At 48.6% G+C, this 26,599-nt stretch overlaps 1 protein-coding gene and 1 non-coding gene across 6 annotated transcripts in view; both read right to left on the reverse strand.

The window, feature by feature from the left end:
• Positions 1–23,885, reverse strand: part of AZIN2 (antizyme inhibitor 2) — a 36,232-nt gene extending 12,347 nt beyond the window's left edge. For 2 of the 5 annotated variants that reach the window (XM_047727409.1, XM_047727407.1), the window contains exons 1-8: positions 23,541–23,877; positions 22,677–22,857; positions 20,966–21,139; positions 14,051–14,223; positions 12,935–13,069; positions 12,021–12,186; positions 10,719–10,881; positions 9,398–9,510 (exon numbers count right to left, since the gene is read on the reverse strand). In XM_047727409.1, coding sequence (XP_047583365.1) covers positions 9,398–9,510; positions 10,719–10,881; positions 12,021–12,186; positions 12,935–13,069; positions 14,051–14,223; positions 20,966–21,139; positions 22,677–22,781 — 1,029 coding nt within the window. In that variant the 5' untranslated portion in view covers positions 22,782–22,857; positions 23,541–23,877. Of the gene's footprint in view, positions 1–736; positions 986–9,397; positions 9,511–10,718; positions 10,882–12,020; positions 12,187–12,934; positions 13,070–14,050; positions 14,224–20,965; positions 21,140–22,676; positions 22,858–23,535 lie in introns of those variants that run through there. The other 3 variants (XM_047727410.1, XM_047727411.1, XM_047727408.1) reach the window with 3 other exon arrangements.
• On the reverse strand, positions 1,760–1,865 carry LOC125099467 (U6 spliceosomal RNA). Its single transcript, XR_007127193.1, has one exon. It is a non-coding gene; the product is annotated as a U6 spliceosomal RNA (small nuclear RNA).
• Positions 23,886–26,599: the final 2,714 nt, after the last annotated feature.

Genomic DNA, 26,599 nt, shown 5'->3' on the forward strand with positions numbered 1-26,599 from the left:
GGTCATGATCCCAGGTCCTGGGATCGAGCCCCGCATCGGGCTCTCTGCTCAGCAGAGAGTCTGCTTCCTCCTATCTCTCTCTGCCTACTTGTGATCTCTGTCTGTCAAATAAATAAATAAAATCTTTAAGAAAAACAAAAACAAAAAACTAAAGATCAATGCCACAAGGGTTCAACATACACTCCCAGAGAGAAAGCCAGTTCCAGAGTTAGGTTTTCTCTCTGAGTTAATGAGTTCATTTACCACATATTTGAATAGTCATAATTTTACATGTGTGGGATACACTAATGAACAAAGTAGACAAAGTCCTTGTCCTCATCGTATTTACAGTCCATCAGGAGGGAGGCAAATAAAATAAAGAAGTAAGTCGTATAGTAAATTAGGAGATAATAAATGGTATTGAATAAAAGAAAGAAAAGAGCAGGGGGAGGGGCAGGTGGCAGGATTAAATAAAGCATAAAGCCTCACTGAGAAGTTGACCTTCAGGCAAAGATACAAAGGAGGTCAAGGAGTGAGCCTGTGTGGTACCTGGAAGAAATGTGATCCAGGCAGAAGGAAAAGCTGGTGCAAAGGTGCTAAGGCAGAAAGGTGCCTGGGGGAGCTCAAGGAATTGCAGGGAAGCTGCCAAGACTCTGATGGGATGAGCAGGAGGGAGTGTGGTGAGGGAGAGAATCTGAGACGAAGACAGGCTGATCACAAAGGGCCTTAGAAGCCCTTAGAGGACTTTGGCTTTAATTTGGAGTGAGACGGGAGCCAGCACAGGGTTTTAGGCAGTTTCAATAAAACCTGATATGATTTGACTTACATTTTAAAAGAATCCCTCTGGCTAGTGGGTGGAGAATAGGCTGGCTTTTACTCTAAGTGGAGATGCCTGCTTTCACTTAATTTTGACCTCTGAAGGATCCCCCGCTTTCTTGTAAGTCAGGATGCAGTTTTCTTTGTTGTCAGTGGGGAGGCTGTTCAGAGTATCTGGACCACCACATTGCTGGAAATAGAAGGCACCCCACCAGTTTTCTAAACACAGCACAAAGCTATGGCCAAAACGTTATGGAATAGGCTGAACAAAGAAAAAAAATATCAAAAGGACAGGATAAAGACAAGAGATGAAAAAAATAAAACTAGTGTACAGTACGGCAAAGCAGTAATAAAACAAAAAGCATTAGAGATCATTTCTTAAGAATTCTTAAGAACTAACCACATCCATGCTTGACAAATGCTATTAGAATACACAAGACAGAGTCACACTTTGTAACCACAAATCACTAGAATAAAATACAATAGCAAGTAAGAAAGCCCAATCCTGTCAACAGAGAGAGGGGATCCGGACAGAGTTGAGTGATGGAAGCCTGTATCTGGAATTTTGGTTCCCAAGATTCTTATAAAATTCCCAGGGTACTTGCCCCATCTGGGTCCCTCCCCACACCCCACTCTACCTTGCATTTAAGAGGTGCCAATACACAGTTACTAAATTGTATCTTTAACCCTTAGTATATGACATTTTAGACCACTCAATGAACATTTAAAGTGTTTATACATTAAAAAGTCCACCTAATATATCAGTATTTAAAGAAAAACACATCTCCCAATATACGTTTTTTTTTTTTTAATTAAAAACAGTGTGTACTATGACACTTTAAAAAAAAGGAATCAAAGTAAATTTTAACAATAATCATCTCTGAATGGTGGGATTAAGGGATCACTTTATATGGCTGTCTGTACTAGGTTTTCATCAATAAACATTCTCTCTCTCTCTCTTTTTTAACTTATGGGACACTTGACAAATCTGCACATCCTCCTTGCACAGGGCCATGCTAATCTTCTCTGTATTGTTCCAATTTTAGTATATGTGCTGCCAAAGCGAGCACAACACATTCTATTTCTACAATGGAAAACATATGTATAACATAAAGGCGGTCTATAACCCGCAGAGCACAAAAGGTACAGAGGAACAAATACCCTCACTAACAATTGCAGAGCCCTTAGTTAAGACACATGAGAATATGTTGAAACTTCTATGAAGGAAAAACAAAGAATCACAAAACTCGAATAAAACCAACAGACTGATGAAAAAGCTACTTGTATCAAATACTATATGAAAAATACTATATGAAAAAATACTATATGAAAAAATACTATATGAAAAAAAAATCATATATATATGATATATACTATATCAAAAACTATATGAAAACACATATGCATATGCAAGCTCATCTTCACTTGTAAGAAAAAACTCCAAATTAGGTAAGTGGAGAATATAAAAAGATATTGACATCAAAGGAAATAAAACAATAAAATGCTTTATCCTTGTCAAGAAGACAGAAATGAAAGAAATACTGAGATATATACCATTTCAGATAAATTAGCCAACCAGAAAAAGTCACAGCATGCACGGATAGTGAGCTTATTATGAAATGAGCGCAGCTGCTAACGGTATAGACTGGGCCAAGCTTTGAGGAAAACAATCTGGTGATACGTATCAAGAGACCTAAAAAGGTTCCTATCTTTTTACCTGGTAATTCTATTCTAGGGGCTCATCATAAAACAGTTTTTTAAAGGGAACCCACTTTCAGTGTGTAACTTGAGTCAGCCACACAGAGACTCACAAAGTGCATCCTAGGCAGAGGTATGACTCATGGACACATGAATGAACATAACCAAAAATTAGCAATGGCCGGAGCGCCTGAATGGCTCAGTCAGCTGAGCAACCAATTCTGGGTTTCAGCTCAGGTCATGATCTCAGCATTGTGGGATTGAGCCCCACATTAGGCTCTGTGCCCAGCAGGGAGTCTGCTTCCCTTCCCTTTTTCCTCTGCCCTTCCCCCTCTCTCCCTCCAATAAATAAATAAATTTTCAAAAAAAATCAGCAATGTCCAAATGCCCGGTGGTGAGAAGATTTTATCTGGAGGCAACAATTTCATAGGAAAGTAGCGGAGAGCTTGTTCTCTGGTGACACCCAGCTAATCAAAAACAAAGAGGCTATGCACCCTACCCCAGGCACCTCACAGTCTGCAGTGTAAAAATTCTACCCTTTATTAGCTGTGATTAATACCCTTTATAAAGCTGGGACTTTGAGCAAGCTGCTTCACCCCCCCATGCTTCAGTTTTCTCATCTGTAAAATGGGTCTGATAACAGTATCCACCATGTAGAAGTGTTATAAAGATTACGTGAGTAACACCACATAAAGTGCTTTGTACAGCATGTGCTACAGTAAGTGCACGGTGGCTTCAGCCGCCACCACTAAGCATGAGGCTCACAGCCACATGCCACTTGGTGTGTCTCATGAAAGAGGGGTGACATTATGAATAAATTAGGGTAGAGGACCGCAGAGCTTCTCCCTCCTTTGTTCCTTTAAATTTAAGTTGCTCCCATAAATTTTTTTTAAAGATTTTATTTATTTGAGAGAGAGACAGACAGAGAGAGCATGAGTGGGGAGGAGAAGGAGAAAGAGAAGCAGACTCCCACCAAGCAGGGACCCCAATGCGGGGCTCGATCCCAGGACCCTGAGACCATGACCTGAGCCGAAGGCAGATGCCCAACCCACTGAGCCACCCAGGCGCCCCACTCCCATAATTTTTAAAGACTGATTCCAATCCTACATAGAGCACCTACTATGTGCCAGGTCCTGTACTGGGGAAACAATTTCTGCCCTCAAGGGGCTCCCAGTATAGTGGGTGATGCATTCATTCATCCTTCATTCAACAAGTAGTTATCGAGCACCTACTATGTGCAAGGCACTACTCCAGGTGCTAGGAATTCAAAGGTAACGAGTAGACAATGTGGCCACACCCACAAGAGCCTGTGCACTAGTGGGGAAGGCAGATGATAAGCAAGGAAACAAAACCCAATAGGAATAATTACAGATTCTGATGCATTATGAAGATAATCAACAAGGTGACAGTATTATCTGATAGTGAGGAGCAAACGCCCTTGAGAATGAGCCATCAGGAAAGGTTTCCCCAAAGAGGTGACATTCAACCTGAGACATACCAGAGGAGAGTAAGGAAGTCATCTCAGGAGCAAGGGGAAGAGTGTTCGGGCAGGTGAATATACAATGGTTCCTAAGTCTGAAGGAGCTTAGTTGTTCCAGGAGCAGAAAGGAGGTCACTGGGACTGGAGCAGGTGAGTGAGGGGCTCAGTGGGAACTGATGCAGCTAAAGACATGGGCAGGAGCCCTGCCAGCCAGGGTGAGGAGCCTGGATTCTATTCTGAGAGTAATAGGGAGCCACCAAAAGTTTTAAGAAGAGAGAGATGATCTTTGGGTATTTAAAAAAATCACATTGGGGGCACCTAGGGGGCTCAGTTGGTTAAGTGCCTGCCTTCAGCTCGGTCATGATCCCAGGGTCCTGGAATCAAATCCCACATCGGGCTCTTTGCTCAGTGGGGAGCCTGCTTCTCCCTCTCCCTTTGCCTGCTGCTCTGCCTACTTGTGCATGTTCTCTCACTCTCTCTTGCTCGCTCTCTGTGTCAAATAAATAAATAAAATCTCTTTAAAAAAATCACTTTGTCTACAGTGTGGAAATTATATAGTAGGAAGCAGGAGTCAGAGTGAGAAGACCAGTGAGTGATTGCTACACTAGCCTAGGAAGGGGGGTGATGGCAGCTTGCACTCTGCCCTGGTGGCGGGGAAGAAATTAGATGGATTCCAAGTGTATTTTGGAATTGGACTGAAAAATTGTAGGTGAACTGCCTGTGGGAAGAGAAGAAAGCAAGAATCAAGAATAATACCAAAGTGTTACCACTTGAACAGTTGGCTGGCTGGTGGTGGTTTCCTAGGAGAAAACTTTGGGAAGGAAGAAGTTTGGGTTGGAAATCAAGAGTTCATTTCCAAACAAGTTAAATTTGAGTGCCTGTGAAATATCCGGCAGAAATGGCAAGTGGGTAGAGGGATACACAAGTCTGGAGCTCAGAGGAACCGTCCAGACTAGAGATATAAATTTGAAAATGATGAGACCATTGAAGATATTGAAAGCCTCAGTCGGGAAGAACTCACCTAGGAAATGTATGTAGGCAGAGAAGAAGATTGAGAATGGAGGCCTGAGAGTCAACATTCAGGGGAGTGTAGGAAAGTGCTGGAGAGAGAAGGTGGGAATGACTGAGGAGGAGGCAAAGCCAAGAACAAGAAGGTGGAGAAAGATCAGCTGCTGAAGACAGAAGGGCCACCCCTGGGCTGGCCACGTGCAAGGAACTTTCAAGAGCATCTTCTGTACAGCTACGCGATTGATATTCCACTTGGAAGGTTCAAAGAAGGAGTGAGAGCCAAGGGAGCAAGGGTAGTGAGTGCAGACCGCTGGCTGGAGAGGTTCAGAAGCAAAGAGCAGTCACTGAAGGGAAGGTCACAAAGTCTCTGACAGAAGATAAAATATATGTGTCCAATAAATACACAAAGAGATATCCAACTTCATTAGTAATCAGGAACATACACATCAAGACAGGAGAAACCATTTCACATCCATTCCACCGGGAGAATGTTGAAAGTCTGACGATGCCAAGCGCTGGGGAAAACGCGGATCTACCCAGCCTCTATCAGGGGTGGGGGGATCACCAAGTAGTACAACCATTTTGGAAAACCATCCGGCATGATCTCATGAGGCACAACAATCAGGTGCCCTATCTATGCCCAGCAACTCCACAGAGTCACAAATAAGAGTATTTAGAGCAGCAGATCTCACAGTAACAAAGACCTAGAAACAGCCTAGCACCTAGAGAGGAGAGCAAACGGACTGGCCGCAGCATGCTCACCCACGGTGTGGGCCTTAGGGACACATAGCAGCAATGACGCAGCTTAGACTGCGACAGTACACTTTTCAAGAAATCCAAAAATGTTGCAAACATCATAACATCCTTTTTGTAAAGTAAAATAAAATAAAATAAAATAAATTATAATATGTTGAGGAATAAGCTTTGATGTGATAAAACGTGAAAGAAGCCAGATGAATGGCAAACCGGCTCATGGACAAGAGGCTCGATATCATTAGTCATAAAAGAAACACAAATCGAAACCACAGTGAAATGTCACCTCACACCTATTAGGAAGGCTGTTATCAAAAAACAAAAGACGACTGGTGTTGACAAGGTCGTGGAGACACTGGAACGCTGTTATGTCGCTGGAGGGAATGCCTCATGATGCGGACGCTTCTGGGAAAACAGGATGGTGCTTCTCAAAAAATTCAGTGTGATCCAGCCATCCTACTTCTGGGTATTTATCCAAAACAACTGAAATCAGGATCTCTAGGAGGGATTAGCAGTCCCATATTCATCACTGCACTGTCAACCGCTCCCAAGACCTGAATGTCCAAGGATGGATGAATGGATTTTAGAAATGCAGTCTATCCTTACAATGCAATATTATCGGCCTTATCAAAGAAGGAAATACTGCAACATGCACAGCATGAATGAACATGGAGGATGCGATGCTAACTGAAATGAGCTAGTCACAGAAGGACACACACTGCACACTTGCATTTATTCGAGGTATTGAAAGTCAAACTTGTGGAACAAAGACTAGAAGTGTGGGTGCCAGGGGCTGAAGGAAGGGGGAACTGGGAAGTCGATAATCAATGGACATAAAATCTCAGATCTACAAGATGAACAAGTTCTAGAGATCTGCTATACCACGTGTGCCTACAGATAATAGTAACGCATCATACACTTAACCATCTGTTACAAGAGGAGATTTTATGTTAAATGTTCTTACCACAATAGGAAAAAAAACTATATTAAAAAAAAAGCCATATGGAAAAAAATGGTAGCAGTTGAGTCAAAACAGTGGGTACTTTCCATGGGAAGAGACAAAAGGAATGCGGCAAAAAAAGAATAAATAATTTAAGAATGCTTATTTCACTAAAAAGAAAGACAAGTCCTCCCAGGAAACATTTTTACCCTAAAACTGATTAGGAATCCACCCGAAACCATGAAATTGAACTACCTAGTTTCAAAGAAATAAATACAGGGCACAGAACAACATAGTCGATAAGACCAGAGGGAAATCCAGGGAATCCACCAATCAGGAAAATCCAGAATGCAGGAAACTTTAGGACCAACAAACAACTCAGTTTCATCAACAAATAATTAAAGCAAACAAACAAACCAGGAGTGAGTTTGGGGAAACCAATAGGTTAAGGAGAGACATTGGACCAAATGCAGTATATGGACTTTTTTTGGCTGCTGCTTTAGGTAAGTCAACTAGAAAAACCATTTATGAGGCAGGATGATGGGGGATATTGTTTATTTTTAATTTGATAATGGTATCGTGACTTTTCTAAAGTCCTTTCCCTTTTTTTTAAGATCTTTTATTTATTTATTTAACAGAGAGAAAGAGAAATAACAAGTAGGCAGAGAGGCAGGCGGCGGGGTGGGGAGCAGGCTCCCTGCTGAGCAGAGAGCCCAATGCGGGGCTCGAACACAGGACCCTGAGATCATGACCTGAGTCGAAGGCAGAGGCTTAACCCGCTGAGCCACCCAGGCACCCCAATATACTAAAATCTTTTTGAAAAAATTCCAATAACACTTGTTCTGTAGTTTTCTGTGCTTTTCTCACAACACTGTTGAAGCCTGTATACTGCTCACCACTTGCATGCACACACGCACACACGCATACAGACACACACTCCCGTACCCAGCAAGACAGCATTTCCAAAGTTCAGACAATTCTGTCTCACCTACTGTCCTGTGCAGGCCTCAGGAAGGGGCTTTGCATAGAGAGAATATTCAAATGTTTCTTGAGTTTTTAAAAAGAAAGAAAGAAAAAAAAAAAAAAAAAACACCTATAATTTAAAAAAAAAAAAAAAAGAAAGAAAGAAAACAAACAAAAAAGAGCCAGGCAGGCTCCAGTAATAAGAAGTATACTTTGAACCAAGGACTGATTATGTTTAATAGGACTTTCTGTGCCTGGCATCCAAACACAAAGTCCTGGGGGAACGAAGAGCAGGGATGCAGACCTGCCACCGAGACTCATAAAGGGGACCTTCCTTGGGGAAGGAGGTGCAGATGCCACCACAGGCAGGCCGGGTCCCTCTGACACACACCTAACACAACAGTAGCTCACTAACTGTGTGTGTGGTCATCTGTCTCCACCACCAGACAGGGGCCCCACCCTGGATCTGGTCATAGGGCTGGACCTGGTAAGTGGTTGACAGCCCCAAGGAAGAAACTTCAGTAGTATCCAGAGGAAAACAAGACTGATCACAAAGCAGGTCAGTAACATCCTGGGGCCCAAAGGCAGGAATGCCAACCAGAGATTCATCAAAATAGAGACCCTGGATGGGGGGTGTGATAATGAGCTGGGCCCACAGTCCTGCTCATCTGAGTTACTGATGAAGGGAATGTGGTGTGGGTCAGGGACGGCTTGCGACAGGAAGAGGGGTACTGGGAGGCCGATGGGGTCTGGAGGGGGCCAGGACCTGGGAAGCAGCTGCTGCCTGCTGTGTGACCTGGGGCGTGGCTGGCCTAGGCCAGCCTTGTCCTTTCTCGGTGCAGTAGGATGTGGGAAACCACAAGAATGCAGGCAGGGCTAGCATATCACAGCGGAAAACTGAATTCCTGAGCACTTCAGGGAGGCTTACTCAGACTAGCTGGAGGAAATCACGTTGAACAACCCAACTCTGGAATGAGGATATACTCAAGTCGTGGCATGGGCACGTGGACGTGGGCGATGAGGTGGGAGGACTTCTTCTGCCTGTGACAGATAAGGGGCAGGAAAGGCTACACAGAGGAGCTGACACTTGAGTGGGTCTTGAAAAACGAGACAGGATGGAAAAAGAGAGAAAAACAAAAACACACCAAGCACTCACGATGGTCTAGGTCCCTCTAGACACTGAAGTTTCCTTCCAGAAAAAGGGCCACACAAAGGCCTGGAGATGTGAAAATACAACAGTGTGTCTGATAGTCTTTCCCCTCTTTGTCCATGCCTGTTCCCTGGTCACCCTGGAAAAACCCATCAAAGATGAACTGTTTCTTTTTGCTTCTAGAAATTCACTCTAGGGCTTGACCAGATATGGATGTCAAGATATACTCAACAACACTCAAAACAGCAAACCCACCATAGGTTAGATGGGTTAAAATACTACGTAGTCTTCAAAACGCAAGTTGTCAAAGGTGAACTAATGGCATGGAAAGAGCTATACCCCATAACGAGTGGAAAAACAGCAGTTACAAAAGAACACAATCCAACTTTATTTCTGAAAACAGAGTACATTTTTTTAAAGACTAAGAAGAAATCTAATGTTCAGAGTCTATCTCTACATGGTGGGACTGGGTGATCTTCGTCATCCTGCCACTTTCTACAATGAATATGTATTACTTTTAAAAAATTAGATAAAAACACCCCCCAGAATGTTATTTAAACACACACATACACACACAATTGAAAACAGGCCCACGTGGGGGTAGGCTCACCTTCTGCAGGATGGGGGTAGGGCAGGTGTTGTCAAACAGGACTGAGTTGAAGATCCCATACACGCCCTCACTGAGGTGGTACACGATGGTCTTGGGGATGGAACCACTTTCCTCTGTGGGGAGGGCAGGGGTCAGGGGCAGCACAGGCAGCAGTGTGAGGGGACAGGAGTGGGGCGCTGGCACAGTGGGCGGCTCAGCAAGGATGATGGGTAACTGAAGCCCAAAGGCTGCCCCTTCCTCAGCTCTGGGGTGGGTCCTGCTGCCTCCTATGACACAAGGTTCATGTGATGCACCCCTCACCCCTGCAGCTGGGCACCCCTGTGCAGGACACACTTCCGGCCTGCAGCTGAGCCCCTGGACGCCCCAGCAAAGGCCAAAGAGCAGCCCACCCAAGCTCGAGACCCCAAGAGGTTAAACTGCTCACTCAGAGGAACATGATGGGGCAGAAATGAAAAAGCAGGTCTCCTGGCTGGACAGATAGGGTAATGAGCCAGATTTATAAAGGAAGCCAGAAGAATGTCATCTCTGCACATACACACACACACACACACACACACACACACACACACACACACACGACATTCTACCTGGGGCCCACCACCCCTCCCAATGGATTCTCGGGGGAAGACACACAGACCTCAGCTCTCCTGCCTGGGACCCCGGAGCAGAAGGCAAAGCCCCAAGATCAGAGCCTCTGACCCCACTCACTCAAGGGGCTGCTGGAGGTACTGATCTCTCTGGAAGGGCAGGAAAGAGTGCTGACGTTGCAGTGTGGGCAGAGAACCCTGAGTCAGCCCGGCCTGAACTTGGATCCAGGCATTGACTCTACCAACTCTGTGACTTTGGGCAAGTGACTCAACCTCTCCAGGCCTATGTTCTGTCATCTATAAAGTAGGCTTTGACAATTATTATAAGTTGTCATTAATTATTTTCCTTATGTTATGAGCAGCAGTAGGATGAGTAAGAACCTGTCCTTTAGAGAGCAGACAGACATGGGGTCGAATGCAGGCTTTGCTTTTTACTGTTAAGCAATCCACTTATATTCTCTTTGGCTCTCAGTTTTCTCATCTGTACAATGGGTTAATAAACTATCTGTTCTCCCTAATGTTGTTTTGACCTCAATCTTCATAAAGTATAAACATACATTGGAAAAACTGACACCAAGTGTCTTGGGGGCGGGTAAGAGGACTTGGATATAAGTTTCCCTAAGGCAAGGATCCATCCTCCAGATTCTCCAAGCCCTAAAACTAGACCTTGCTCAGCCAGCCACTGTCCCTAGCTTCGGGAAAAAATGGGGCTCTGCTGCCCACCTGGAACCTACCCTCCCTTCCAGGCTGGTCCAGAAGAACCTCCTTCTTGGCGATGATGCTGACAGCCAAGGTGAAAGCCGAAGTCACATAGTAGCGCCCCAGCCTGGCAAGGATGTCCACGCCACAGCCCTCTGGGAAGTACAGGTCCAAGGCTGAGTTGATCACAGAAGCAATCTGGTGGACAGGGATGGGGGACAATGACATGTGTGAAATGTGGGATTTACATACTGAGGACTTGCTATAGCTTCAAGTCTATTTCTTGAAACTTCTTTGATTTCAGAAAGAAGCATTTGACAGCTGCTAAGGCCCCATCTGGTGACTGCGGACAGGTGGCCAGGAAGGCAGGATGCAGACGGAGCAGGGTCAAGACCCTTACGTTGTGTCAACCAACTTCCTTAACACTCCCAAATTGGGAAGAGATGTTCTTAACGTAATAGTTGGTACTCAGGTTCTAGAAGCCCTGATGTATATCTTTCTTTAATAAGTGACCAATCTGTTAAAGGACATGTTTTTCACAGAAAATACAAGAACAAAGATCAAAATCACTCTTAATTCTATCATCCAGATTGTTAATCACTGTTTACGTTTTGGAGTAGCTCTTTTAATTCTTTTTCTATACAAACACAGTTTTTTATTATAAATATGATAAGGCTATACATGTTTTATAACCTGTTTTATGCAACAGACTCTGGGAATGACCTCACAAGGAGGTCATATGAATGTACCACCATTTAACCAATTCCCGAGTGTTAGATGGACCACAAAAGTCCTCTGGGTTTTTGTTATGAACAATGCTATAATGCTCCTCTTTGAGGCTAACTCTTTGTGCCCGTGGGGGATTATTTTCTTAGGGTCAGTGCCGATGTGAGCGCCCAAGACTTGGCTCTTACTAGGGAGAGGCGACCCCTAGTGGTTGCAGTGGGGATTGCTGGGGGACATTTTTCTTGATTTCATCTCACATGGAAAGGAGCAGACAGGTGGGCATTTCTTTTCCCTGCCCTCCCGTTTGATTTCTCATCAGCTCACCTAAGGGAGAATAGAGCAGTCCAGGCCCTCAGAGAGTTTCAGAACTTATGCAAATAAGCCTGGTTAAGCTTCAAATATGCGCATGGACTAGTGTCAGAGAGAGCAGGGTGTCTTGCCAGCTCTGCCAGAAAGTGATGTAACCTTGAAGAGCCTCAGTTTGCTTGGCTGTAACATGGGGCTAATAATAAGATGATCCGGGAAAAGCACCTAGCACAGCATGCAGCACCTAGGACCCACTCAACAGCACCGGGCACACCAACCCCACCTCCCACACAGCCTAGGGTTACCTCTTCGAATCTCACTTTGGCCCCCTCCAATCCAGGAAAGCCACCACCAAGGTCCAGGAGATGCATCCTGTGGCCCAGCTCAGCGCCCATCTCAAACACAAGTCGGGCGTCTGCGATGGACTGAGCGTAGGCATGAAGGTCAGGACAGCCGCTACCAACGTGAAAACTGGGAAGGGAGGAAGACCCTCGGCTTACATGCAGGACCCCAGCTGCCATGGCCGCAGCCCAAGCCAGGAGCAGCCTTGGGCAAGCACAATGGGCATCGTGCCCATTCTGCAGATACAGTGACTGAGGGCCCGGAGGTTAAATGCATTGCCAAAGGTCATGGGGCAAGTGAGGTGTGGACAGGAGACTAGATCCAAAGTCCTTTGGCACTTGGTGTCCCTCCCATCCCTTCATGCTGCCACTGGGGCTGAGCCCCCTGGGATGAGGAGCAGGGCCTCAGAGTCAGCCGGGTCTGTAGGTTCCTCCCAGCCAGCACTGTGCTTTAGTTTCCCCAGCTATAAAGTGGAGCCAAGATCCCAAAGGCTGTGCAATAATGTACCTGAAGCATTTAGCACAGTGCCTGGCATATCTTAAGCACAGAATAAATGAAAACTATATTATATTATCTATATTATCATGACTTCTTCCATATCCCTGCATGCAAAGAGACAGAGCAAAGGTGTTTATGGCTCCTGCCAGGCCAGGTCCCTCCTGGGGCCTCTGGGGACAAGATCTGGGGACCATGGGGTTGAGTGAGTGGGACACACTGAACTTTCTTTCCAAAGAGAGGAAACTGTCCAATGGCAGGATTCTATGCCTGGGGACAGGCCCTCCTTGCAGACCCTGAAGGAGGATCTCATAGGGAACTGATTAATTTCTGAGAAAGAGGCAGGGGGCTGGCAGGGAGGGTGGGGTTTCCGGGCACTCACCTCACCCCCACTACCTCCACGTGGCTCCTCTTGGCATTTTCAAGCAGGTGTCTGCAGGATTTCAGTGACGCTCCAAACTTGAAGCTCAGGGGGCTCAGGGAGTGACAGTCATCAGTAGCAATGCCCAGAACCATCCTGAGGAGACACGCAGCGCACCTCTGCGGGGGGACCCCACCCCCCACCCCAATTATATCCTCTCGGAGAACAGAGGCATAAGCTCAGAGCCACCCACCCCACAGGGCCTTGACCCCTTCCTGTACCTGCACTGCCAGTCAGCCTCTGGAGCCTGTCCAATCCATTCCCTAAACATCCCTGGGCCCAGCCCCGTGGCCGCTGCCCTGGCCCTGACCTCTCCAGCTCTCCCAGGCAGCTCCACTTCCTCCAAATCAGCCTCTACACAAGCCAGGCTTTTCCAACTTTTCTTGTATGAGGGGAACCATTTTTTAAACACAGTCTTATTGAGAACCCCGATATCACGTAAAACCAACAAAATGGAAGATGCTTTGGGTGAACCAGAGTGGTCGCCCATCACCCCAAGGTGGCCCTCCCCTCCCAAGGAGCCCCTACGGCATCAGGCGACCGCGTGAAAGCCAAAGCCGGAGCAAAACATCCAGCCCTGACCCCCGCCAAAGCCCACATGCATCAGGTCTCTGCCCTGGGACTGTGACCAGCCAGCCTTCACGGCTGCCCTCTGCCCTCACACAGGGTCTGTTCTGGCCACCCCAAATTTCTGCTCATTCCTCAAACACCCCAGGGCTGCTTCTGACTTCCTCGCATTCTTTGCTGAAGCCGTTCACCCAGATACACTGTTGATCGGGCCCACCTCGAAGGCCGCCTCCTTTGTGCCGCCTTCCTGACCAACCCCCTCTTGCTCCCTTGGCCTGTGACTTTGACCTCCAGAATACCGCAGCTTTGCTGTGCCCAGGCTGTCACGGGTATTTCTGTCCCGGTCCTCATCAGGCCCCAGCTCTCTGGGTCTGACCCAGGAGCGCCCACCCCAGACTCCTGGGACTATGGCCCGGGCCTGCTCAGGGTCCTCGGCTCCAGTGCTCCCCCTCCCTCCCCCTCTGCCCTCACACTCAGCCCAGCCCTCCCCACGAGCAGTCCTCAGCTTACCTGGCACTGGGGTGGCCCTTTACCACCTTTGCCAGCTCCATCTCGTTGTCAAAGCTCAGCAGCCGGACCCCGTGCTTGGCAGCGTACTTGATCTGTGCAATTTGCTTACAGGGGTTGGCGTAGATGATCTTATTGGCAGGGACGCCAATACGCTGAACCAACTCCATCTCTGCCTGTGGGATCCCAAAGGAGGCTCAGGGCCTACTGGGCCCACAGAAGTTGAGGATGCACAAATGAGGGGCAGAGTCATAGTATGCCTGGGAAGGTCCCTAAGAAGTGGGCTGTGTTTTTACACAACAGATATGAGAAAATCAGGACTCATGCCAGTTTGCCATTCTTTGCCAGACAAGGCTGCCACAGACAGCTGGGCAGGTGGTGCACTGTACAACCGAGGTGAGGGAGGTCCCAGTCACAGAGAATCCATGGTAGATTTATATAGTTATTATAACTTCCTTGCAGTAGAGCATCTTAGCCTCACAAAGTCATATATATATATATATGATATCATATATCATATATATATTCTAATTCACTGAAAGACATTACATAGAGTCATGATAGGCCTAACAATAGGCATGATACATTTTCCTGACAGACTTAATGTTTAAAGAGTATTCCTTGGTGGGGATACCTGGGTGGCTCAGTTGGTTAAGCATCTGCCTTCAGCTCAAATCATGATCCCAGGGTCCCTGCTCAGAGGGGAATCGGCTTCTCCCTCTCTGTCTGCCCCTCCCCCAACCTGTGCAAGCTCACGTGCTCATGCTCTCTCTCTCAAATAAATAAATAAAATCTTAAAAAAAAAAAAAAAGAATATTCTTTAATGTACTGGAAAGTTCACCAGACCAAGAGTCCTTTTCACACAGGTCATCCCACATCCCAAGGCCCGCTGTGTGCATGGCGCTCTGCTGAGTGACTCTGGCTGGCCCTTCCCCGTGAGGGGCCTCCTCTTCCTCACCTTTACAGAACACATTCCACCGGCTTGCAGCATTAATGGTACAGATGTGTGCACCTACCACAAGCAGGCACTGAATAAAATATCAGAAAAAGGGCCAGAGAACAAATAGTTTAGGTTTGGTCAGCCACAGAGGTTCCTTTTTTTTCTTTTTAAGATTTTATTTATTTGGAGAGAGGGAGAAAGAGGACATGTGTGCTCATGTGCAAGCCATGAGCAGGGAGAGGAGCAGACGGGGAAAGGGGCAGCTGGGCAGAGGGGCAGAGGGGGAGGAAGAGGAAGAGAGCATCCAAAGCAGACTCCAGGCCAAGCACAGAGCCTGGGGCCAAGCTGGATCTCATGACCATGAGATCATGACCTGAGCCAAAACCAACAGCCAGGTGCCCAATGGACTGAGCCACCCAGGCGCCCCAGCCATAGAGGTTCCCTGACATCTGCTCAACACTAAAGCAGCCAGAGAGAGGGCCCAAGTGAACGAGCACGGCTGTGATCTGATAGAACCTGACAGAATCAGGCAGTGGCCTGGCTTTGATAACCATCCATCATCCGCCAACCCTTGCTTTGGATTCACTGCTTTATCTACTCCTTGCACTATCCCGTCAGAGGGGTGCCCACTCCACTCTAGAGAGAAGGAAACTTGTACTCAGTGGAGAGATGCAGCAGACAGGGGGCAGAGCCAGCTTTCAAACTCAGGTCTGACTCTCTATGACGGAGGGCAGGAAATGAAGAGGAAGCCAGCTCCGAAAAAATGTAGGAGACACAGGGCCATTTTTAGCCATTCTGAGTTTATAATAAGTCTCTAATTTAATGTAGCAATTTTTCAACATGAGGTACTATCGTGCATTATCTCACGTGATACCTGTAACTGTCCTGTGACATATGCATTGGGCCACACTTTACAGAGGACCACATGGAGCTCAGAGAAGCCCACGTGCCTGCGGAAACACTAAGGAAGAGAGCAGGATGGAGCTGGAACTGCTGCCCTCACAGCTGGCTTCCAAAGACCCTGAGTCCAAGTGGATGTGCAAATGTGTTTCTGCTCCTGACTTCACCACATGAGGAGGAAGCCACGGTGGCAATCTGGGGCTTGTGATTTAGCTATAAACACACAGTAATGACTGTTGAGTAACAGTAACATTAAAGGATTTCCATAGGCCAGCCATCGCCTTAAATATTTTATATTCATTTGTATTTAAGCCTCATAATAATTTTATGAGGTAGGAAGCAGAGGCTCAGAAGTAAAGTGACTTGTCCAAAGTCACACAGCTGGTAAGCGGCAAAGCTGGGACTCTAACCCAGGACTGTCAGACTTCGGCACACAAGCTCTTTACCACGGTACTGCAATGGAGAATTCAACCTCGAAGCGGACAAGTGTTCCTGGAGCATCAATTGAGATGCTAAAGGAAACAAGTGGTGAGAGAAGCAGAAAATCTCTGACCCCATGGAGCTTTCTCGGGTTAGGGCGGGGGCAGGCAAGAACAAATGAGCACTGAATGATGAAGGAGTTACAAACGTGAGCAGAGCATGGGGAAAAGGCATGGGATACTAGAGAGCTCGATGGGGGACCTGGATGTGAAGAGTCAAGGACAGCCTTTCTGAAGGTCAGAAAGTAAAGCTGAGCTCCACAGGAGGCCTTCGTCCAAGCCCAGAGGGAAGGAAAGAACTTTCTGGTAGCAGGAAGAAGGTCCTGCCGAGACCCTGAGGCAGAATGTGCTCAGCCTGGTCGAGGACCAGGGGACCCTGGAGTGGCCTGGGCAGGGAGAGCACTGTGGAGGGAAGACAAGGTGTCAGGGAGGTGGGCAGAGCCAACAGGGAGACCGAGAAGGCTGATGTGGATTTATATTTTATCCTGCGACTCAAAGGAATCCGTTGGAAGGGTTTCAAGGAGGGAAATGGCACAGTCAGATTTGCACTTGAACTGCAAGGTTTAAATGCACATCACTGGCTACCATGTGAGTACAGACTCAGGAAGGGCCGAGAGGATTCTGTGGGGGACTGGTGGCAATCTCCCGAGGTGAGGGAACAGATGGGAGAGAGATACTCCAGGGGCAGGGCTGGCAAGTGTGGTGGTGGCTAGCTCGTGGGGCTGTCTGACTCCACGCCCAGCAGGCCAAGGAGCCCTTCTCCAAGGGGAAGATGGTGAGATCGTTGGAGCACACTGGGTTCTAGGTGACCTGTGGGATCCAGGCAGCCACTGGATATATAAGGTCTGGTCTGGAGATCGAAATGTGGGAGGTGGTGGCATACTGATGGTATCTACAGCAGTGGGAGGAAATGAAATTCCCTAAGAGGAGGGAGAGTTTACAAGAGAAAGGGAGCCTGAGACAGAATCCAAAGGCGCTCTCCCATTGAGAGAGAGGGAAGTCGGGCACCCAGGACCTGCAGAGAGGGGAGGAGCAAGGACTCATCCAGAAGGGGAACAACACCTAGATTATATAGTCTTGTCACTGCAAACCTTATCTTGTGACTCCTATCCGTACAGAAGGAGGGTGTCAACTCTCACAGGTGCGGGGGAGAGGGGTTGGGCGGGGAGGGCAGGTGCAGAGCAGCGCTCTCGTTCCTCTCATTTACTTCTGAAGTCTTTAAACAAGGAACATAGGTTATTGTTGAGTGTTTTTAAAAAGAATCTGTCCCAAATGGGGAGTAGCTCTTAGTGGGTATAAAGTTCCTGTCCTGCAAGATGAAGGAAGTTCTAGAAATCTGCTGAACCATGTTTACAATCAACCATACTGTGCTGTACACTTAAAAATGTGTTAAGAGGGTAGATCTCGTGATAAGTGTTCTTTTTTTTACGATTTTATTTATTTGAGCAAGAAAGAGAAAGAGAGAGAGCACATGTGCTAACACAAGCAGGTGGAGAGGCAGAGGGAGAGGGAGAAGCAGACTTCCCGCTGAGCAAAGGCCTGACATGGGGCTCGACCCCAGGACCCTGGGATCATGACCTGAGCCGAAGGCAGATGCTTAACCGACTGAGCCACCCAGGAGTCCCTCACGTTAAGTGTTCTTACCCCAAAAACAAACAAGTCGCTGTGTTGAATGTTGCTGAGAGTCTGGATAATAAGAGAACCAAAGAGTGCCCCTGACAAGGTCTAACTGCATCTACACGGACAGATCTCCAACCTGCCAAGCTTAAAGCTATTGCGACACAGTCCCCACCACATAAACATCTTTTATGTTTTGTATATTTTCTATGGATCGTATTTGTACATATTTTTTAAACACCATATACCCACCAAAGTCAAACAGAGATAATGGTGATTATCTCTGGAGACACAAAGCTGATGGCCTACGTGTGTGCGTGAATGAATCAATGTATTCTTTGAATAATTCAAAATGCATGTTTAAAATCAAGTGCTTACTGAGTCTTGGGAGATCGCTGGGGAAGTTGGTAAGAGATTCCTCGGAGTAATGAGAGTGGAAATGGGGGCGTATGGCTCAGATGTCGGGGTTAGAGGAAAGAGCCAGGTGCACACAGACAAGTGGGTGTAGACAGCTCTGTTTGGCCATGGAGAGAGAGCACGGGACTGTACAGGTGGTGGTGTGGAGTCCCTGGAGGGCTTTTCAAGATGGGAGGATGCTGATAGAGACAGCAAGAAAAGGCAGAATGGGGGCAGGGGAGATGACATAAGGTCCTTGGGAAGGTGGGTGGGTGGACAAGAGCCCCACGCAAGGCATGGCCTATGCCATTGACCTGTCCATGGCATAATTACACCCAGCCCACCGCTCACACCAGATCCTAGGTCAATGCTGGCCAGGGGCATGGTGACGTTAAGTGTAGCCACTAACGATGGCCAACCAGAAGAGGGCAGTCTTGGCCTTTCAAGAAAAGCTGTGCTTCCCAGAGCCACCTCTCAGTAAGTGGGATCATCTCAACTGCAGGGAGGAAGCCATGGCCCCTCTCGGCCCTGGGGGTTAGCAAAGGCAATCGTTACAAGCTGGGTCCCCTCCCCGAGGACACGGACAGATGCAGCGAGAGAGCTGGAGACCCCACACTACCACTGGCCACACTACACACGTGGCCACTCCCTAGTGAGTCACTCACATCCTGCGCCCCCTTCCCAGTCTGTTAAATGCTTTCTCACAGGGCTGTTGTCAGGATCAGGGTAGTAATAATTACCTCACATGGTTGTTGCGAGAATAAAATGAGATCATGTGAGAAAATGCTTGGCAAAATGCCTGACAGGACAGAAGCACTCAACAACGGTACGCACTCTTAACATCCCTGCGGACTTCAAAGTCTAAGCCCTAACCCCCTCTAACTCTGCTCTTTGGAGGCCAGCTCTGAGGCCAGATGTTCAAGCACAGTGTCCCACCTCTGGGTTTCCAGATGCATAGGACCTGTCTATGCATCTTCACCCCTAGACCAAGAAGCCTGGAAAGGAGCCCCTTCCTCTTCTCCCAAAGCTGAACCCCGGCATGGCAGGCCTGCAGGGGGACGTCCAGGCTCTGCTACCAGCAAGCTGCGCACGGTTGGCCCCAGTCTCCTCCACTGTAAAATGGCGATCTCTCTCCTACTCTCCTCACAGGCTTGACTCAAGACACGCATGAAGCTAGGTGTGCAAAGGAAGAGCTAATGCCAAGAAGCTTTGCGATGACAATAGGGAGAGACTCATCTATCACTCAGAGCATTAACATTGTCTTTGAGAAAGGTTAACCTGCTTATTCTCACCATCCCACCATGCTGCACACCTCCTTCCCACCCAGAATCCCTCCACCCCTGTCATCCTGCCCAAGTTAGCTCTCCTCCTTTCTCCTCCAGGGTCCCTTTCTAGAATTCTCCTCCTCCTAACACCCAACCACACTGCCAGCCAGGATTTCAAACGAGTTCCCCTCAAAACAATCATTACTAACTGTTAAAAAAATAACAGTAATGACAACCTCACAAAGCAACACCCACCAGGTTTGTTCTCACCTCAGGGCCTTGACACTTGCTGTTCCCTCTGCCTGGAAGCACGTCCCCTAGTTATCCACCTGGTTTGATCCTTTGCTTTCTTTGGGTCCGTACTCAAATTTCAGCAAAGCCTTCTCTGGCCAAACTACATGAAAGTACAATCTTCCTTCCTAACATTCCCTACTTCCCTTCCCCACTTTAACTTTCTCCCTAGCAATGACCATCTAAAACAACATAGATTTTCATCGTTTCACTTGTTTGTTTTTTAGAAAGCAAGTTCCATGAAAAAGGGCCGTTTTTGTTTGGTTTGGTTTGTTCACTTGCTAAATCCCCACCTGAAATGTGCCCTCTGGTAGATGCTCAAAAAAGGTTTGCTGAATGACTAAATGTGTCCAAAGCGGTACTCTGAGAAAACTTTATACGCTTGAAGGCTGTCATCAACTAAGAACAGGAAGAAAAGAGATGAGCGAAGCGTTCAACCCCCAGACGACAGAGCCTGTCTTACTCAACACTGGGTTGCCAGCCCTAGTTACACACTGACCCGCACACTGCAGTCCGAAGACAGAGAATGACAGTAAGTAAGCAGAGTAAATCTAGAGAGAGCAGGAGGCGAATTCAGACAACAGTAGTAATCTCATTAGAAAGGCAGCAAAATTGGCAACACAACAGAATTCTCAAAGGACTAGTTGAGAAAAGGTACTGTCACACATTACTAAGACTATAAAAGAAAAAAAAACGATGATAAGAAGGTATTTTTGTTTTGTTTTGTCTTGTTTTAATTAGAAGGATACCATGCAGAGCTCTAAGCCAAGAAGCCTGAAAATCTCCATGAATAAGGTGACCCACCTACCCAGACACACACACACACACACACACACACACACACACACATGGGTTCCCATTGAGAACTTCCATGCTTGTTTCTTCCTCCCTCATCCCTTCAAGCCTGTGGCCTGTCTTCCAAGTGGGTGGCCTGTCCCAGGGGATAGGGGCCAATGGCAGCACCCCAGCCTCCTGTGTGCTGAGCAGGCAGCGAGGGTCAGTAAGGGAAGGGGGGAGTATAGGGGCTCACCTTGTTGGCACAGCTGAAGCCCAGCCCCAGCTCAGCCAGGACCTTCAGCACACCTGGGCTGCTGTTGCACTTGACTGTGTAAAAAGGCCGGACTCGGGGCAGGCACTTCAGGAAGCAAAAGTGCTTCCTCACCACAGCACCCAGGTCGGCCACGAAGAAGGCAGCAACGTCACCCTGTGTGAGAAGAGTGAATGTGAGACCCCCCTGCTTAGCTCCCTCCTGGTGCATGCCATCTGCCATCCTCCCGGGGAACCTGACCCAGGCCGCACTCGCCACCAAGCTGCCAGGCTCTACCTCTACTGGTCTCTGCATAGAAGGCCGACTGCATTGGGGGTTCTGTGATCTGGCTCAAGTCCCCTCCTCCCCTCACTGCAGCTCCAGCCCCAGCTCCACACCTTCCGAGCTCTCGTTCCCATCATGCCCTTGGAGCAGAATACCCTTGCCCCCACTCGGATCTGGCAAATTCCCAGTCTACCTTCAAGGTTCCCCTCACAGGCTACCTCCCCCAAAACAATAACACCACTCTGACTTTAGGGCTCTCGCTGCACGTAACACATGCCTTCAAAGTATCAGAGCTGTATATACATTCATTTTCTCCAGAAAAAGATAGATTCTTTGCAGGCCAAAGCTATGGCCTGCAGCCCGTGGCTTTCCACATGTAGGCGCCCGCTGAAGCCTTGCATGAGTCCCACCTCCACTGCTACCCCTGCCTCTGAGCAACGGGTCACCACAGATTTGTTGAGGGCAAAACCTGTACGACGCTCCGGGTGAGAAAGCATTTACTTCAACCCTCACTGGAACTCAGTTTCCCTTTTACACTACACTTTTTTACTGAAGCCCACTTGGTGTCTGACGTGATGCTAAGGGACACAGGTGACAAGACAGGGCTCTGGCCCCGAAGGCGCTTGGGTCTTGAAGGCAACCAACCCTCTGAGCGATGACAGGTCCGTTCAACAAATGTTCTCCCAGAGCTTCTCCACAACGCGGTGGAGGCCACAGAGAAAAGGAAATACAAAATCCGCCCGGGAGATTAGGACAAAGTGACACTGATGAGTAATGAGGAAGGACGGAAATAGGTAAGAGTGAGACAGGCTGGGAGAAAGGCATTCCAGGCAGAGAGAACAGCCTGGGCCGAGGGGCGATTACAGCACACGGCATCATCAGGAAGCAGCAGTGGTTCGGCTGGGATCAAGCATGATCCACTCTGGGCAAAGCCGGGCGGGTGCGGGGCTCCGAAGGCAGAACTCTGGCTTAACCTTGCAAGCAGTTGGGGACCGCCCGCCAATTCTGAGTTTGAGCATGGCTGTGATCGGGTTGGGGGGTGGCTAGTGCGAGGAGGCAGGGAGGAGGTTAGTGGGCCCCTAGAGAGATGAGGTCTGAACTACAAAGCCAGGGCCCAGCAGAGCACCCCGGGGCGGGCTGGTGGTGTAATGAGCTTGGTGGTGCCCTGGGGAGGGGGGCAAGCCAGACTCCTAGGTTTCTGACCTAGAGGGCGGGGTAGATGGTGGTGGTGCTGTTCATCAGGGGAGGGCAGGCAGGAAGGACAAAGTTTGGGGCAAAAACAAGGAAATGGGGGTCAAATGAGCTCGGGCCAACAGCAAAGACTGAATGCGAAATATGAAGGAAGATGAGGACCCAAGGAGTCCTTCCAGGAAAGGCAGCTGGGCCTGCATGGGGAATAAGAGACCCACCCCAACTCCCCGTCCCTCACCGCGGTGGCCTGTGAGGCCTCCAGAGTGAGCTCCTCCAACAGGTCTCGGGTGCTGAAGCCCTCCTCCACCATCACAAAGTCTGTTTCGCTCAAGTAGCCAGCCATGCCGAGGAGGAGGAGCCGTTGGGCTGGATGGAGCCGCTGCCCCGCAGCCTCGCTGCCTTAGAAAGTATGCAACACACTGCAGGGGAAGAGGGAGTAAAGTGAGGGGGCTTGCTGGAGGGCTGCCCTCCACTGCCCCTCTGACCTCCGCAAGCTGGGGCCCCAGTCCTGTCACACCCCACCGCCAGCTCAAGCCTGGAGAGCTTAGGCCCCCTGGGAAGGGTGGGGATGATCAGGAATCCTGGACTGGGACAAGACATAACATGCCTAGATGTCACTGCCTCTCCGAGCCTCAGTTTTTCCATCTGCAAAACGGATGGATCATTTTAGCGATCCTTTCCAGTTATGAAAATCGGGTTTTAGCAAAAAGGGAAAGAAGGAGAGGGAGCAGGAAAGCCAAGAAGCTCGGGTGGGGAAGTTTTCAGGGGACCCCCAGTTTTGACCACGCCCAACTAAAGAGACTGGGAGTGGCCCCACTAAGGAGTCTCAGCCCCAGAAGAGGAGATTAGATTCGAGTCCCCCCCTCAGCTCCGTGACCTTGGCTATGCCCCGTCCCCTCTCCGAGCCTCAGTTTCACCGTTTGTAAATGGGGGGCAGGGGGAGCTGGCGGGCAGGTCCTGATGTGCCAGGATTCTAAGCGTGCATGGGGCCACATGGTGGGTAGGGGTCGCGGGCTCCCGGGCGGGAACCGAAGCCTGAGGTTCTGCCCGGGTGAGCCCTCCAGAGTGCAGGGCCAAGGACCCGCCCCCCACATCACCTTACCAAGCCCCGTCCTCCTTCGCGGGGGCCAGAGCCAGGCGCGCTGCTAGGGAGGGTCGCCGGTGACCTCGAAACTTGTGCAACACCCCAAGGAGGAGTGGCAGTTGCGGAGCCGAGGCCCCTGCTGAGAGGAGGCAAGGGGGCCGGGGGCAGGTCAGCACTGGAGCCGAGGGCGTCCGCCCCCGGAGGCTCCCCGAGCCACTCCCCGCACTCGCCTTAAAACGCATTTACACGGCTTCGGCCCATAGGTCTCCCCAGCGAGTGAATCGGATCCTCGGCGCCTCCGCTCGCCCGCTCCCCCCGGCTCGGGCCCCGCGGCCTGCGCCCCGCCCGCCCAGCAGCCACCGACCCCACGCTCCGCCTGCCCCCGCCGCCTGCTTATATAAGCCCCTCCCAGTCCCCGCCCCTGACGCCCAGGCCCCGCCCCGCTCGGCCCCCTCCGTAGCCCGGGCAACCGGGTGCCGCCATCCCATTGGTCGATTCCGACATAAAGCATTCAGCTCTGCCACCCTGCTCTGCAAACCTGAGTAAGCTTCAATCCTGCCAGCCCGGTGGGCTGCACAGCTACCCCACACTGGGAAGTGGGAACTGCAGAGCCGCCACCTCAGAATCCGGAGCGCCTACACGCTGGGAAGCTTAGGTCCTGGATCATGGATCTTAGCGAGCGGGCAGGAAGCCAGGAGGTTTTCTATTTGCCCTGGGAAATCTTCTCTGACTACCTCCTCTCGCGGGTGCCTCTCTCCTCTCCTCTTGGTGATCTCCTCATTTCATCCCTCAAAGCCTAGGTCAAAGTCATCTCCTTATGTTACTTTTCTAATAAAATCCTTAATTACCTCTCCCAGCATCTTCTCTGATTCTTCCAACTCAAAACCCAGCATAAAATGTCTTCAAAAACGTGACTTTCCCAGCTCAGGGCAATCTCTCCCTTCATCCCACCTTCTGAATCTGGCAAACTCCTACTCACTTTCAAATAAATTGTCTCCTCCAAGATGCATTCTCTGACTTCCTCTCAACTCAATGCATTTTTTTTTCTCTTCTACACCTGACAAACTCCTGCTCACCTATCAAAGTACAGTATAATGTGACCTTCCCTGTTGAGCGTCCATGACTTTCCTTGGCTGGAGGGACAATGGAACTCACAGCGGTTATATCTGTGTGCACTCCTCACTCATCTGGCTCTTGTTACCCAGAGCATGAGAATCCTATTGTTGCTTTACACTTCTTGCTTGGTTACACTTCCCAACTATTGTGTGATCTCCCAAGGGCAGGAAATGAGGGCCTGACTCCTCAAAAAGTATCCAGTGCCTGCTATAAACAAGAGTGCCAAAGACGATTCAGTATCTGTGTATTCAAAAACTGCTTCAAAAGTCCATCTGAAACAGTGATTGTACAAGTATAGCCAGGATATTCTTAAGAAGGAAAGAAGGAAGGAAGGAAGGAAGGAAGGGAAAGAAAAGGAAAGGTAAGGAAAGAAAGGAAAAGAAAAGAAAAAAAGAAAAGAAAAAGAAAGGACTTCTTAGACCAGATATCAAAATATTTTATAAGCTATAGTCTTTAAAACGTGTTGCTGTGCAGGAAGAGACAGCAGAACAGAACAGGGTCTAGAACAGTCTCATGCAGATTGTAGAATCTGATAGGTAATGGGGGGCAGCATTTCAAATCCGTGGGGCCAAAGGGCTCTTTGGTCCAACATACGTGTTTATGTTCTCTGTCGGGCTGTAGGCTTCTTGAAAGCTAGAGGCACTCCTTGTCCTGCCTCAGTACCTCCCTAGGGCATCATGCACAACCTAATTGGAAGGCACTCAGCATACATATGGTATAGACCGTGGGAGTATGGAAGAGCCATTTTCTGCTCCCTACTCAGCCTGACCACATGACTGCTGAGTGTCCTTGGTTGTGTCATTCTGCTTCGACCAAGGTTCCCTCTGCCCTAGCTTGGTTTCCCCACTGTGAACTGAGAGGGTTCAGACTGAGTGAGTTCTCTAGGCCCTTCTGCCTGGAACTGTCTTGCTCTCTATGCATTGCAGCAGCCTTTCAGGGGCAGTCCTCTTGATAGGATGGGTCATTGGCAGGTCCTTGCAAGTCTCTGCTTTGAGAGATTTGTAGTCATTTGCACCGTAAGATGAATTAGTGACTGAGATCCTCCTGAGACTAAGCATCCAACATAGCTATGGCAGAAACCTCAAAAGGAGCCCTCAAGAAAAGGTGACAGCAAGAGAAAGGTATGGATACTCCAACAAACTGGCTCTATTTTGTTTTAATTATTCATTGAGCTGGCTGTATTTGGATGCCATGTCTAAGTCTGCCTCACTAGGTCTTGTCATCACCTGGTACATAGTTAAGTGCACAGTGGGCCCATTCAGTCTTCTTACTGAATGAATCAAAAAAGGTAAGAAGGAACAAGCCCAAATCTGCCCTATCCATTTGTAATTTGTCACGGGTTAGTAGTCAGAGCAGAAAAATCTGTATCCCTGGGCTGGATACAAATAAGCTGTAGATTTATCTTTTTCCCTCCTGGGTATGTGATGTCACTGAATCTCCATGACAACCCTATGTCATAGGGGCTATAACTGTTCGCATTTTATAGATGACGAATCTGAAAACTCAGAGAAGTTCGGTAACCTGCCCAGGGTTACATCACAAGTAAAGGGGGAGCCCGGATTTAAACCCATCCGTCCCAATTCAGCCTTTATGCTTTCCTGCCAACCAGTGCCTGAGCATTTGAGCCCCAGGTCACCAAACATCACCCAGTCATCCTGCTGGATCCAGATGAGAGGCTGGTCGCTCCTCTTCTGCCAGTCTCCTGTACCGCTATTATCCCTGCACAGCCCTCAGAAACATGTTGCTGAAGCAGGACAAAGAGCCTCTCTTCTCTGGCCAGGATCATGTCAGTCAATTTCAACCCATTCCTCCTAAACCAATCATAATTATAGTCACAACCACAGCGGAAATAAAAATGCCTTACATGTGTCGAGAACTGGAGAGTTTACAAAATACTTTCTGGTTCATCATTTCATTCAGGGTTCCCAATGCTTCACGGGATTGGACATCAGTTCAATTTA

The sequence above is a fragment of the Lutra lutra genome, chromosome 4 (genome assembly GCF_902655055.1).
Source record: "Lutra lutra chromosome 4, mLutLut1.2, whole genome shotgun sequence".
Lineage (NCBI taxonomy): Eukaryota > Metazoa > Chordata > Mammalia > Carnivora > Mustelidae > Lutra > Lutra lutra.